General features: G+C 32.2%; 1 protein-coding gene across 1 annotated transcript; it reads left to right on the top strand.

The window, feature by feature from the left end:
- Positions 1-12658: 12658 nt before the first annotated feature.
- LOC139843127 (uncharacterized) lies at positions 12659-15816 on the top strand. Its single transcript, XM_071833200.1, has 3 exons — positions 12659-12890; positions 13043-13252; positions 15527-15816. Exons 1-3 carry the CDS (start codon positions 12659-12661, stop codon positions 15814-15816), a joined length of 732 nt encoding a protein of 243 aa, XP_071689301.1.
- The last annotated feature ends 311 nt before the right edge of the window (positions 15817-16127 follow it).

Raw genomic sequence — 16127 nt, 5'->3', positions numbered from 1 at the left:
GTTTCGGATAGGTTCGCCGATAAGTGCTTCAGGTTCTTCACCAAGAGGTGAATTTGGTTGATGGAAAGGATTACCTTCTTTTTGTCTCCAATGATTAAGTAGGCTACGAACCCATCAGATGAATTGGTTGATTCATTCTTGTGACACTGCTTTCGGAGCTTAGGTGAAACTCCATATCGGAATAGCTGTCGAAATCCGAGGAATTCGAACTGGTTGAGGGATTCATCTCGTATGATCAGATGAAGGATTTTTCGATAAGAAATAGATTATAGGATGTAGATTAGTACCCTGCAATACATAATTTACATATGCATATATAATACTAAAATCCCATAAGTTACGGAGAAATCTACGGAAGCTGTCAGGCAAAGGTAACAATAACAGATACGCTAAGATATGAATTTATCTATACACAGTCTATGCAATAGAGGCAGTAAGATGTGTCTAGACTTTAAGGATGATAAGCAAATAATTTTTGACACTAAATGATAAGCAAAACTTTTGACATGCAGACACTGTCGAAGTCCAGACTCACTAATGCATCTAAACAACTACTAGTTAGACACACTAATGCAAGACCTGGTTCGCTAAGACCACCGCTCTGATACCACATGTCATACCCCGTCCTAATCCATCTGGACAAAGTCACCAACATCTGGTCCCATTGCGACGATCGACTCCAAATAATGACTTTAAAATGAGCAAATGCACAGCGGAAGGTTTCTTTCATACCTGAGAATAAACATACTTTCAAGTGTCAACCAAAAGGTTGGTGAGTTCATAAGTTTATCATAAAACAATAAAATTCATCATTTTAATAGACCACAAGATTCAAATACAGTACACCTATAGCGTGTACGAAACCATTTTCATAAATCTTTGTAACCGTACACATATCTCGTGTACAAAAATATCATACATATAACCTGTGTATAAAATCATTCTCTCGATACATAACATTCACTTTTCATTCATTGCTTGGCTTGGTAACCGACCTTAACATATAATGCGCATAAATAATATCCACAAAACAGAACATCTCGTCTGTATAATAATCATATAAACTTCGAAGTACAAAACACCACACCCACTAGCTCTTCCGTCTAGTGAACATTCTGGGTGGGGGTGTTAAACCCGATAGCTACCTTTAGGATTCGCGTGAATTAGGGCCATACCCGATTCTAATTCTTAGGTTACCAAGCAATAATAATCAGGGGAAAATATTTACAACAATTAGTGGCAATTATAACGTCCAACTAATTCAATAATAATCCACAGAACTTCCGTCTGCATAATAATTCATTCGAGGAATGTTTTGCTTGTGTCTATCTCGTCAAACATTTATAAAAGCATTTCATGTATTCACAGTTCAAAAATGTATTTCAAAAGCATTTAATAAAGCAGTTGTAAAAACAGCGCATGTATTCTCAGTCCCAAAAATGTAAAGAGTAAAAGGGAGCAAATGAACTCACAATACGATATTTTGTAGTAAAAATATGCATACGACGAAACTGGACAATGCAGGGTTGGCCTCGGATTCACGAACCTATATCATTTATATATATATTAACACACATATTTGTAATCGAACAAGTTTATATATTATTTGTTATTTTATTAAGTTATATACTTTATTAATTAACTATTTTTATTCTATATACTTTAGATACATAATTAGTATTTATTACAAAAATATTAATATAGTTATGTCATATGTATTTAAATATATTTATATAATAAATATTTATTAGGTAAAATAATATTAATAATAATAAATAAAAGGTGTATTTGATTAATAATAATAATACTAATACTTATGATAATAATAATAATAATAAATAAATATGATAAAAATAATAATAATAAAATACTAATACTACTACTTAATAATAATAATAATAAGTTATTTCTTTTTTATAACGAAAATAATAATATTGATAATAATGCCTAATTCTAATAATGAGTAATAATAATCCAAATTATAAAAAAAAAAAAAAATTTACTAATAATGTTAACTTTAATAACACGATAATTTTAATTATTAATGATAATAATAATACTTATATTACTAATAATAATAATGATAATAATAATAATAAATAAGACTACCTTTCAAATGGTTGAATGAGCTTTCTAAAAAAAAAAATTGCCCTAGCCCGGACTCGAACCCGCGACCTCTCCCTTAACACCAACACACCTAACCATTACACAGCTTATTCTCTTTTATTTTGATACGCCCCTTTAATTAATTTAACCTTACGAAACAAGTGGGCTTTAACATGAGTCCAACATATTAAAGCTTGAAGCCCAATTAACAGAATCCATTTAACTAAGCCCGATCTTACGTCAATTGAATCTGTAATCAATTACCAGAAATCATGTACATCACTTAATCCTTGTCACTTTATCATATCATCATCATCTTAATGGATCACGATATCATAATCCTAACATCATCATTTATCATCATCAACACCCATGATCAACATCATATATCTATCATTTTATGTGTTATCGCCACCCTCATACATCATAATCACTTCTATCATCATTAACATTACTCTCACTGTCCATCATTAATAACAAAGTATCGCGTTTATCATCATAACTATAATCATAATCAGATTATCAAATCGTCAATAACATCCCAATCACTATCTTCTTTGTGATCGTAACAGAGACAAGGATGAGCACTAGTAGTTGTAGTTGCTATAAACAGCAACATTAGCAGCTGCTGTTGCAGTTGTACACGCAGAGAAGAAAAAAAAAATACATTGTAGTAGTTTCCTGAGTCAGGAACGTAAGTAGGTCGAGCAGGCCTGGTCCATTTAATAGATTAATATTAGTACCGGCCCATCAGTATTAAACATATCAGCCTAACGAAAATAGCAGCCCAGCTAGTAAAAACGACCCAAGTTGTAAGAGGATTAAAGTATTCGATTCCTTTTTGGATACATATGATAAGTGGCCGGCAAAAATAAAAATGAATTGAAAACATGTTGTCTTGGATACCCATTTTATTATAATAGGTTACCCTTTTTCAAAAGTGATCCCATCACTTGGTTGGTGCCTAGAAACCGACGGTGAGCTAGCCAACTCTCATCATTCACATTAGTCCCCTTTTATTATATTAAGCAATTCATAAAGCCACTCATAAACTATCACGTACACTTCAAACTTTTTCCTAGATATATACTTATATATAACAACACTAAATCTATGTGGTTGTTGCCTCGGTTTGTTAACAGAAATAGAAGTATTTTTCGCAGCAGGCTGTTCTAAATGGTTGTTGTTGTGAGTTCGTAACTAACCCAAAAAAATATAGTTGTAACATATCAGTAGCCCTTTTGGATGATTAGCAATAGTTTGAAGATGAAACAAAAATATACAATCGTAAAAGGTTACCGGTTGGTTTGATGTTTGATGGTGGTGATTTGGTCTGAAACAGAAACAATAGCAAATCGTAGCAGTTGCAGGAGACGATTGTTTGATGTAACCAAAAGAAGGAATACGGTAGTAGCTAGTTGTAGAAAGTAAAATATGTTTGATGATGGTGTACACTTGAGAACCTGTCGAGTAATACACACAAGAAACAAGTGGCAAAAGGTTTCGATTGTGGTTGAATTCGGACAGTAGCAGTTGATCTCGAATGTCAAAAACAGCAACGATGGTGGTGAGGTTGTGGGTCGAATAGCAACCAACAAGTACTCGTACGTGTGTTGGTTGTTTGAATGTTGACTATGATGACGATGGATTAATGGAGATGGTGAAGACGAAGTTTAAGTGAAGGTAGTCGATGGTGAAAGATGGTGTTATGGTTCTTGGTTGGATTGACGAGTGGTGATTATCGTGGGTTTGTGAGTTCAAGAAGAAGGAACCCACATAGAAGAAGAATAGTAGACTATGGTGATTATTATGGTGATTGAACGTCTAATTCAAATGTATAAGTATAATATATATAGAGAAATGGATTAGTTTAGCAAGTGGTAGTATTATAATGTACATGTATGTGTAAAAGCAAAATATATGAGATCCAAAACAAATCTCATTTGTCTAAGATGCAATTTACTAAACCCGTGATTTTAATTTGAACTTAACCTGCCGACACTTATATCCCGAGGAGTATATCGTGTCCATTGCTAAACAGTTAACATATAAAATTGTTCCTAAAAATCCCAATTTTTTTAGCTTAAATATTTTTATTTATTTTGGTCATTAAATGTTTGAAACCTGATCAACAGGGTGCGTCTAATATTTATTTTTTTAGTTCCAATTAATATGTACGGAGTATTATAATTTAAACTAAAAAGATAAAAATATTTCTATCAAAATTAAAATCTTCGTAATCAATTTACGATTCAATTTTCATTTTAAATCTTCATAATTTCGTATTAGATCTATATGAACACTAACGATACATCAACCGAGTATCACAATGTATTCAATAAACTTTTATATCTATATATAGATTCATTTTAATAATAAATTTTATTATATATTATATTATTTTTATTTTACAAAAATAATTCTAATAACTAAATAATATAATATTTCAAATTATATTTCGAATTAATATATATATTTATATTTTTAAATATATATGTATCTATTTACAAATAATTGTTCGTGAATCGTCGAAAACAGTCGAAGGGTAATTGCATAAATGAAAATATTTGAAAATCTTTGAGACTCAACCTAACAGACTTTGCTTATCGTGTCAGAAATATATGAAGATCAAGTTTAATTTTGGTTGAAAATTTTTGGGTCGTCACAGTACCTACCCGTTAAAGAAATTTCGTCCCGAAATTTGATTGGGATGGTCATGGCTGACAATAAGTATGTTTTCATGACGCATATTAGCTAGAAATTAAAGTTTTATCATCATTGAGTAATATGGATAAAACAATTCGATTACTCGAATAGTACAAATGAAGCTATCACTAAATAGTAAAATGAGAAAGACATGTTTCATCATAACTTTTGACTAGTCATGGTTGAATTCCGGAATTCAAGGGATTTCAAAGAAAATCTTCGTTATCTATATAAGATTTGATTCGTCGGTGATTAAGGAAATTAGGATTCTCTTTGATTAAATGCGATAATCTGTTTCGATTGCTCTGTCGGATATTTCATTATAAATTCACCCTCTTCGTTTCCTTATTTTCACAGCTCATACTTTCTATTCATTCTTTCTTAATTCCAACTTTTATTTTCTCTTCCCGACTTTAAGTCAAGCGAATAATGGTCCAGAATTTGTAGGTATGAAGTTTCGAATGAACATGACTAATGTTTAAAGAGAGAGATTGTATTAGCACGATATTGATTGGTTAAATTACTAGAATTCAAGAGAAAAGATAGAATTATCAAGAAAATATGTTCTTGATATGTTTATATATTAGATAGAATGTAAGAGTCGTGTAAATGGCACAAGATGACGTTATGATCTGTGAATCATCACATTCCACTAGAAACTCATCATGACTTATTGTAATATAATCACGTTGATCAAGTGTCATTATATTATACTAACTCATGCATCAGTTCCCAACACTACTTCAAAAACATTCATATTTTAAACTCGGAGATTTCAGAATTTAGAAACCAAAAACAGTTTCCCTTCTGATGTAACACTGATATCGCGAAGAGATAAATGATTTCAGATAAGAATGGTTTTGAAAATATCTTCAAAGATATGGAGGATATTTATAATGAAAGATACGATGATATCTTAGAATTTCTAATATCGAATGATGTTAAAGAAGATTTGTCCGTAAGGATATAGAGTGTCTATGGTTATTCCAAATAATATATATAGATGCCTCGATATGATATGTCAAAACCTTGTATACGTGTCCCGATATTTAAAGTGCGTAAAATAAATAACAGAAATTAAATGACGATAAATAAAATTGCGAGAATTTAAATTGCGATAATTAAATTGCGATAAATAAATTGTGATAAATAAAATGTAATACGGAATTAACAGTTAGCTATGAACAGTTAGCTAGGAATAGTTAGCGTGGATTCTTAACAAAATTTCTCATAATTAATTTGTTTGTTTCTAACAAATTTTATTTTGTCCAATGTTTTCTTCATTATGCCACTTGTTGGATTCTGATAAATCAAAATCCAAATATGAAATTGAATGAAAATGGTTATTCTGCGGTGAACGGATACGTATATCGGTGGTTGTAAGTAGGATAGTATCTGACTGTTGAATTAGATTCGAAGAATGTACAGTGTAACTTATTAATGTGAAATCTAAATATTCCTCGGGTATTACCTACCCGTTAAAATATTTTCACCATTACCAGTTTGTACAAAAGAATTTTTAATTACAATCTTTATGAAAACATATATACATATATATTTTCTTCAGATGTAATCATGGATTTAATGAGTTAATGTGATATTAAACTCATCTGGTTTACCGTTAAATCTAGAATACATAATCTCTAAAACATTAGAGATTACATAATAATCATGAAGAACGAAGATGTTGAACGTCATGTAGAACGATGATTATACTCGAGGTACAGAATGAGATGTTGAGGCATGTGATGTTGAAACATGGGTTGTTGGTGGTACTGTTGGTGCCGGTGATGTTGCTGAAGCTGGTAAATTTTGCACCATATTCTCCAGATTTATTTTTCGAGCGCGAAGTTTGTTGACTTCTTCTATTATTCCGGGATGATTGTCGGTTGGAATGAGCGAATGAATAAGAATTAAAATTGTGGATAGAATATAATCGTGTCGAGCTACTCTAGAAATGAGGCTGAAAATAGTGTTTCGAATAGGTTCGCCGGTAAGTGCTTCAGGTTCTTCACCAAGAGGTGAATTTGGTTGATGGAAAGGATTATCTTCTTTTTGTCTCCAATGATTAAGTAGGCTACGAACCCATCGGATGAATTGGTTGATTCATTCTGGTGACACTGCTTTCGGAGCTTAGGTGAAACTCCATATCGGAATAGCTGTCGAAATCCGAGGAATTCGAACTGGTTGAGGGATTCATCTCGTACGATCAGATGAAGGATTTTTCAATAAGAAATAGATTATAGGATGTAGATTAGTACCCTGCAATACATAATTTACATATGCATATATAATACTAAAATCCCATAAGTTACAGAGAAATCTACGGAAGCTGTCAGGCAAAGGTAACAATAACAGATACGCTAAGATATGAATTTATCTATACACAGTCTATGCAATAGAGGCAGTAAGACGTGTCTAGACTTTAAGGATGATAAGCAAATAATTTTCGACACTAAATGATAAGCAAAACTTTTGACATGCAGACACGGTCGAAGTCTAGACTCACTAATGCACCTAAACAACTACTAGTTAGACACACTAATGCAAGACCTGGTTCACTAAGACCACCGCTCTGATACCACATGTCATACCCCGTCCTAATCCATCTGGATGAAGTCACCAATATCTGGTCCCATTTCGAGATTCAAATACAGTACACCTATCTCGTGTACGAAACCATTTTCATAAATCTTAGTAACCGTACACATATCTCGTGTACAAAAATATCATACACATAACATGTGTATAAAATCATTCTCTCGATACATAACATTCACTTTTCATTCATTGCTTGGCTTGGTAACCGACCTTAACATATAATGCGCATAAATAATATCCCCAAAACAGAACATCTCGTCTGTATAATAATCATATAAACTTCGAAGTACTCAACACCACGCCCACTAGCTCTTCCGTCTAGTGAACATTCTGGGTGGGGGTGTTAAACTCTGTAGCTACCATTAGGATTCGCGTGAATTAGGGCCATACCCGATTCTAATTCTTAGGTTACCAAGCAATAATAACCAGGGGAAAATATTCACAACAATTAGTGGCAATTATAACGTCTAACTAATTCAATAATAATCCACAGAACTTTCGTCTGCATAATAATTCATTCGAGGAATGTTTTGCTTGTGTCTATCTCGTCAAACATTTATAAAAGCATTTCATGTATTCGCAGTTCAAAAATGTATTTCAAAAGCATTTAATAAAGCAGTTGTAAAAACAGCGCATGTATTCTCTGTCCCAAAAATGTAAAGAGTAAAAGGGAGCAAATGAACTCACAATACGATATTTTGTAGTAAAAATATGCATACGACGGAACTGGACAATGCAGGGTTGGCCTCGAATTCACGAACCTATATTATTTATATATATATTAACACACATATTTGTAATCGAACAAGTTTATATATTATTTGTTATTTTATTAAGTTATATACTTTATTAATTAACTATTTTTATTCTATATACTTTAGATACATAATTAGTATTTATTACAAAAATATTAATATAGTTATGTCATATGTATTTAAATATATTTATATAATAAATATTTATTTGGTAAAATAATATTAATAATAATAAATAAAAGGTGTATTTGATTAATAATAATAATACTAATACTTATTATAATAATAATAATAAATAAATATGATAAAAATAATAATAATAAAATACTAATACTACTACTTAATAATAATAATAATAAGTTATTTCTTTTTTATAACGAAAATAATAATATTGATAATAATGCCTAATTCTAATAATGAGTAATAATAATCCCAATTATAAAAAAAATAATAATAATTTTACTAATAATGTTACCTTTAATAACACGATAATTTTAATTATTAATGATAATAATAATACTTATATTACTAATAATAATAATGATAATAATAATAATAAATAAGACTACCTTTCAAATGGTTGAATGAGCTTTCTAAAAAAAAAAATTTGCCCTAGCCCGGACTCGAACCCGCGACCTCTCCCTTAACACCAACACACCTAACCATTACACAGCTTATTCTCTTTTATTTTGATACGCCCCTTTAATTAATTTAACCTTACGAAACAAGTGGGCATTAATATGAGTCCAACATATTAAAGCTTGAAGCCCAATTAACAGAATCCATTTAACTAAGCCCGATCTTATGTTAATTGAATCTGTAATCGATTACCAGAAATCATGTACATCACTTAATCCTTGTCACTTTATCATATCATCATCATCATCTTAGTGGATCATGATATCATAATCCTAACATCATCATTTATCATCATCAACACCCATGATCAACATCATATATCTATCATTTTATGTGTTATCGCCACCCTCATACATCATAATCACTTCTATCATCATTAACATTACTCTCACTGTCCATCATTAATAACAAAGTATCGCGTTTATCATCATAACTATAATCATAATCAGATTATCAAATCGTCAATAACATCCCAATCACTATCTTCTTTGTGATCGTAACAGAGACAAGGATGAGCATTAGTAGTTGCAGTCGCTATAAACAGCAACATTAGCAGCTGCTGTTGCAGTTGTACATGCAGAGAAGAAAAAAAATACATTGTAGTAGTTTCCTGAGTCAGGAACGTAAGTAGGTCGAGCAGGCCTGGTCCATTTAATAGATTCATATTAGTACCGGCCCATCAGTATTAAACATATCAGCCTAACGAAAATAGCATCCCAGCTAGTAAAAACGACCCAAGTTGCAAGAGGATTAAAGTATTCGATTCCTTTTTGGATACATATGATAAGTGGCCGGCAAAAATAAAAATGAATTGAAAACATGTTGTCTTGGATACCCATTTTATTATAATAGGTTACCCTTTTTCAATAGTGATCCCATCACTTGGTTGGTGCCTAGAAACCGACGGTGAGTTGGCCAACTCTCATCATTCACATTCGTCCCCTTTTATTATATTAAGCAATTCATAAAGCCACTCATACACTATCCCGTACACTTCAAACTTTTTCCTAGATATATACTTATATAGAGCAACACTAAATCTATGTGGTTCTTGCCTCGGTTTGTTAACAGAAACAGAAGTATTTTTCGCTGCAGGCTATTCTAAATGGTTGTTGTTGTGAGTTCGTAACTAACCCAAAATAATATAGGTATAACATATCAGTAGCCCTTTTGGATGATTAGCAATAGTTTGAAGATGAAATAGAAATATGCAATCGTGAAAGGTTACCGGTTGGTTTGATGTTTGATGGTGGTGATTTGGTCTGAAACAGAAATAATAGCAAATCGTAGCAGTTGCAGGTGACGATTGTTTGATATAACCAAAAGAAGGAATACGGTAGTAGCTAGTTGTAGAAAGTAAAATATGTTTGATGATGGTGTACACTTGAGAACCTGTCGCGTAATACACACAGGAAACAAGTGGCAAAAGGTTTCGGTTGTGGTTGAATTCGAACAGTAGCAGTTGATCTCGAATGTGAAAAACAGCAACGATGGTGGTGAGGTCGTGGGTCGAATAGCAACCAACAAGTAGTCGTACGTGTGTTGGTTGTTTAAATAATGACTATGATGATGATGGATTAATGGAGATGGTGAAGACGAAGTTTAAGTGAAGGTAGTCGATGGTGAAAGATGGTGTTATGGTTCTTGGTTGGATTGACGAGTGGTGATTATCGTGGGTTTGTGAGTTCAAGAAGAAGGAACCCACATAGAAGAAGAATAGTAGACTATGGTGATTATTATAGTGATTGCACGTCTAATTCAAATGTATAAGTATAATATATATAGAGAAATGGATTAGTTTAGTAAGTGGTAGTATTATAATGTACATGTGTGTGTAAAAGCAAAATATATGAGATCTAAAACAAATCTCATTTGTCTGAGATGCAATTTACTAAACCCGTGATTTTAATTTGAACTTAACCTGCCGACACTTATATCCTGAGGAGTATATCGTGTCCATTGCTAAACAGTTAACATATAAAATTGTTCCTAAAAATCCCAATTTTTTTAGCTTAAATATTTTTATTTATTTTGGTCATTAAATGTTTGAAACCTGATCAACAGGGTGCATCTAATATTTATTTTTTTAATTCCAATTAATATGTACGGAGTATTATAATTTAAACTAAAAAGATAAAAATATTTCTATCAAAATTAAAATCTTCGTAATCAATTTACGATTTAACTTTCATTTTAAATCTTCATAATTTCATATTAGATCTATATGAATACTAACGATACATCAACCGAGTATCACAATGTATTCAATAAACTTTTATATCTATATATAGATTCATTTTAATAATAAATTTTATTATATATTATATTATTTTTATTTTACAAAAATAATTCTAATAACTAAATAATATAATATTTCAAATTATATTTCGAATTAATATATATATTTATATTTTTAAATATATATGTATCTATTTACAAATAGTTGTTCGTGAATCGTCGAGAACAGTCGAAGGGTAATTGCATAAATGAAAATAGTTCAAAATCTTTGAGACTCAACCTAACAGACTTTGCTTATCGTGTCGGAAATATATAAAGATCAAGTTTAAATTTGGTCGAAAATTTTCGGGTAGTAAATTCTCCGTCTTTTTTACTTTACAATTTTGCATCCTATAATTATTTGTTGTATACTTGTATTTGTATAATTGTATTTATATATGATATGATATGATAGTTTTATTCAGAAGCATATTATTTTATTATAATTTTTAATTTTTCTTGTCATAATTGTTACTATTGATTATTAATTTTGAGTGTTATTTATTTAAATTTTGATTGTTTGAGATCTTGTAGCGTTGTTTATTGATATTAAATTACTACATTATTTTAGGTGTAATCATGGGTCCCAAAAAAATAATCCTTTATTTTTTTCACAAAAGTGGTGTTCTTGATGATTAACCATCACAAGAGAAAGTAGATAATGTTACAATAGACGCTAATGATACGGAATCCCAACCGGATGATGATAATATCATGGAAAAGTCCCCTATAATTGATGTTGAAAAAAACTTCAAAGCCTAAAGAGTTTAAGTTAGATTCATTAGTTAGAGATCCTGGAATACGGCCTTCAATAACATAATATCCAAGTAACCAACGTGATGAGATTAGACGAGAATATATTAAACTTGGACCTTATCAACTTCACAAGTCAAATTATCCTTTAAGTGATAGTGGTTCAAACGGTAATCGAAGCTTTCAATCAACTTGGCTTAGTAGATTTTGGTGGTTAGAATATTCCTAAGAAAAAGATGATGCCTATTGTTTACTGTGCTATTTATTTAATAAGAAGCCTATAGGACGAGCTGGTTCTGATAAATTTACTGTAAAAGGGTTTAATACATGGAAAAAAGTGAATTGTGGTAAAGAGTGTGCTTTGATCAAATATGAAGGTAAAACTCCTCCTTCAACTCATAATTTCTGTTAAATGTTATGAAGATTAAAAAATCAGTTGGGTCATATAGAAAATTTGATAGAGAAACATTACTGCTCAAGAAATTGTAGACAATAGATAGAAAGATAAAACTTCCGTTAAAATAGTTAAATGGCTCACAATGCAAGCTCGTGCTTTTAGGGGTCATGATGAGATACCTGATTCAGTAAATCAAGGAAATTTTTTGAATTTGTTAACGTTTATTGCTTCTTATAACAAGGAAGTTGAGAATGTTGTGTTGAATAATGCTCCTCAAAATGCCAAGTATACTTCACCCGATGTGCAAAAGGAAATTTTGCATATATCTGCTAGAAATATACAACAATCCATTCATGATTAAATTGGGAATGCGAAATTTTGTTTGATAGTTGATGAGTCCCGAGATGAATCTAAGAAATAATAAATGGCAATTGTTGTAAGATTTGTTGACCGAGATGGGTATGTCAAGGAAAGGTTTCTAGACTTGATTCATGTCAAAAATACAACCGCATTGACATTAAAAAATGAAATCTTGTCTTCTCTATCTTTTCATAAGCTTGATGTTCATGATATCCTGGGGCAAGGTTACGATGGAGCTAGTAATATGCGTAGGGAATGGAAAGGATTACAGGCTTTAATGTTGAAAGAATGCCCTTGTGCTTATTATATACATTGTTTTGCTTATTAGTTGCAACTAGCTTTAGTTCCAGCATCTAAAAAAGTGGTTAAAATGCACAAATTTTTTAAGAATTTGAACTTCATTATAAATGTCATTGATTCTTCTGCCAAATGCCACGATCAATTACAGATGCTCAAATTTTTGAAATTTCACATCTGGCCAATATTAGAGAGCTTCAGAGTGCTAGAGGAGCTAATCAACTTCAAAGTTTGCAAAGACCTGGACATACAAGATGGAGCTCACATTACCGATTAATTTGTAGCTTGTTGAGATTGTATGGTCCTACAATAATAGTATTACGTGACATTGCTATTAATGGCTCTACTTCTTCTCAAAAAGGTGATGCTTATTTTACTCTCACACACTTAATGCCATTTGATTTTGTTATTATTTTGCACTTGATGAAGAAAATAATGAAGAAAATCGGTAAGCTTTGTCAAGCTTGTAACAACCCAACCAGTTATCCACCCGATTTCATAACACAAATTTTTTTTTTTCTTGTCTTATAGCGAGGCGCGCCCCCAACATGCGCGGCGCGCGGTAACATCAAATTGTTCCTGTTAATAGGCCAGAGTGCTCGGCATCCAAAATCAGTGATACGGCGCGGCGCGCCCAAGCACACAAAACACTCTGATCAGATTCTGATCTAAGTCTAAAAATGAGCAAGCGGAAATCTCGCTTCCCGACACTTTTAAGCGGACCGAATCATCATAACACTTCATGACAATATATTAAACAAATTTTCACAATAAAACGAGTTTTACGACACCGGGCCTGCTTTGACCCGATTTACCATTTACGTTACAAAAATACAAGTTTCGACCACATTAGTTTAATTTCCAAACGACACTAGAGCATGGTGTTTGGGGTTAAACTACCCAATTTTGGTCAAACTTCAAAAGCTAATCTCCAAAAGCGTTCCCTATCATAACAAAAGTGGGAGGCCACTAATCCAAACCAATACCCTTGCCTTTATCCATGTCGGAGCCTAAAAGAGTAACAACGAGAGGGTAAGCATAACGCTTAGTGAATGCAATGATTATATATATATATATATATATATATATATATATATATATATATATATATATATATATATATATATATATATATATATATATATATATATATATATATATATATATATATATATATATATATATATAATATACATACTTGCAATCACTTACTCACATACTGCATACATGCTAGCAAAATAATTAGCATACCATCTCAAGTACAAAGCTAACAACCTCCACTAACGCAACTAGCATATCCAATAGCATATAATCGAAACAATATAATATGTTACACTACAACACATACTCAAACCATATGGTTAACCATACCCGCGTCATGGTGCTACCGGCTCTTTGGTTCACACCATACGCACTTGTCATGATGCTACCGACTCTTTGGTTCACACCCTAACAACTCGTGCTATAGTGCTACCGGCTCTTTGGTTCACACTACAACACACGTACTACGATACTATCGGCTCTTTGGTTGACATCATAGCACACTCGCACATGCTATGGCACTACCGGCTCTTTGGTTCATACCATAATACGTAAATAAATACACTATATACGTACACGTATAATTATTCCACTCTCCTTGTATCCAAAACGAAGGTAAGCCAACAAGCTCTTCAATCGTCAATGAAATCACCTATTACATTAACATAAATCAACACTTTTCCACCTTGGGTCTTTGAACTCACAATCCGCCCAAATAGACCCAAAAGTGCAATTTACACCCTTTTGCACTTTTAACGTTACCCAAAGGTCCAAAAACATCGAGACTAGTTCCCGTGTTCCCGAAATGTCTAATTACACCACTTTTGACACTTAAACTCATTTTAGCCCGATTTAAGTACAAAACACATCTTGACACCCAAATGGGTCAAAATCAACTTTCACTAGTTACGCACACAAAACTCATTTTCAACAAGTTAATCTTTAATTTTAACACTAGCAAGTTCACAAACACATATACTTGAACTTTTACACACAAAATCGTCATTAATTTGGTTCTTACACTTTAATCCAAACCATAAACCCCAAATCTTTCCCAAGTTAGGGTTTAACACAACCTAGTCTCAAATTAAACACATTAAACACAAATCAACTCTAAAAACGAATTTGAGGCTTACCACAACAACAAGGGAGATGCTAGGAAGCAAGGACACCAAGACTTGAGCTTGATCTAGCAAAAACCCACTTGATTCACTTACAAAATCACTTTCTCACACTACTCTCTCTCTAGAAATGAATGAAGGTGAGGATGAGGTTGGTGAAGGTGTTGAATGAACCTTATCCACCAAATCTGGTCATAAATGACCTAGAAACTGTGTCTTAGCAAAATTACCCATTTGCCCTTATTTTGTTTTAATTTAAAAACAAGGGAGCTGTTCCAGACACTTTGTGCGGCGTGCAACTACCCGGCGCGGCGCGCCGTAAGGCACAAAACTCAACTGCCAGCTTTTTAACATGCTACAACCCCACGCTCGCTTATGTACACATACAATAGCACTTATGTACACCACTTATATACACATTATGTACATTAAATAATCTGGTTCTTACAAAACTTTTCAACGTAAATATCAAGGTATCGTTAATGCTTTGTGTTTGGTTTCCACTACAAAGACATTAATTCAAAATCTAAAAGATCAAGGATGGGAATCACTTTTGACTAAAGTTGTTTCTTTTTGTGAGGGTAATAATATTCGAGTTCCTAAAATGTCTCGAAGTTACAAAGACGTAATTCGTTCTCATTCTAAAGAAGACAGTGTGACTGTTGAGCATCATTATCGAGTTGATGTATTCTTTGCTGCTATTGATAATCAATTACAAGAGTTGAACTCTAGATTCAATGAGTCTGTGACTGAACTTCTTTGACTCAGTGTTTCTCCAGACCCTAAAAAGTCATTCAATAAAACTGATATTTGCAACGCAGTTTGGTGAAAACAAGTTGGTCGCCACCACGGTCAACCGTAGTACGACCGCGGAATTCTCTGTCACCATTTTTGATCAAATTTAGTTTGACTACTTTCCGACATCTATAATTCATGAAACCTTTCTCAACACGCTTAGAATATATGCCCCCTCCATACCCTCCATACTCAATTGAGTTTTGGTCATAAAAACACTAATCTTGGTTAATTACACTTAATTACATCTTAATGACAAATTAACCATGATTAGGAATA

Source organism: Rutidosis leptorrhynchoides, chromosome 4 (genome assembly GCF_046630445.1).
Source record: "Rutidosis leptorrhynchoides isolate AG116_Rl617_1_P2 chromosome 4, CSIRO_AGI_Rlap_v1, whole genome shotgun sequence".
Classification (NCBI taxonomy): Eukaryota; Viridiplantae; Streptophyta; class Magnoliopsida; order Asterales; family Asteraceae; genus Rutidosis; species Rutidosis leptorrhynchoides.
Note: the sequence above shows the minus strand (reverse complement) of the source record. Positions and strands in the feature narration are given on the sequence as shown.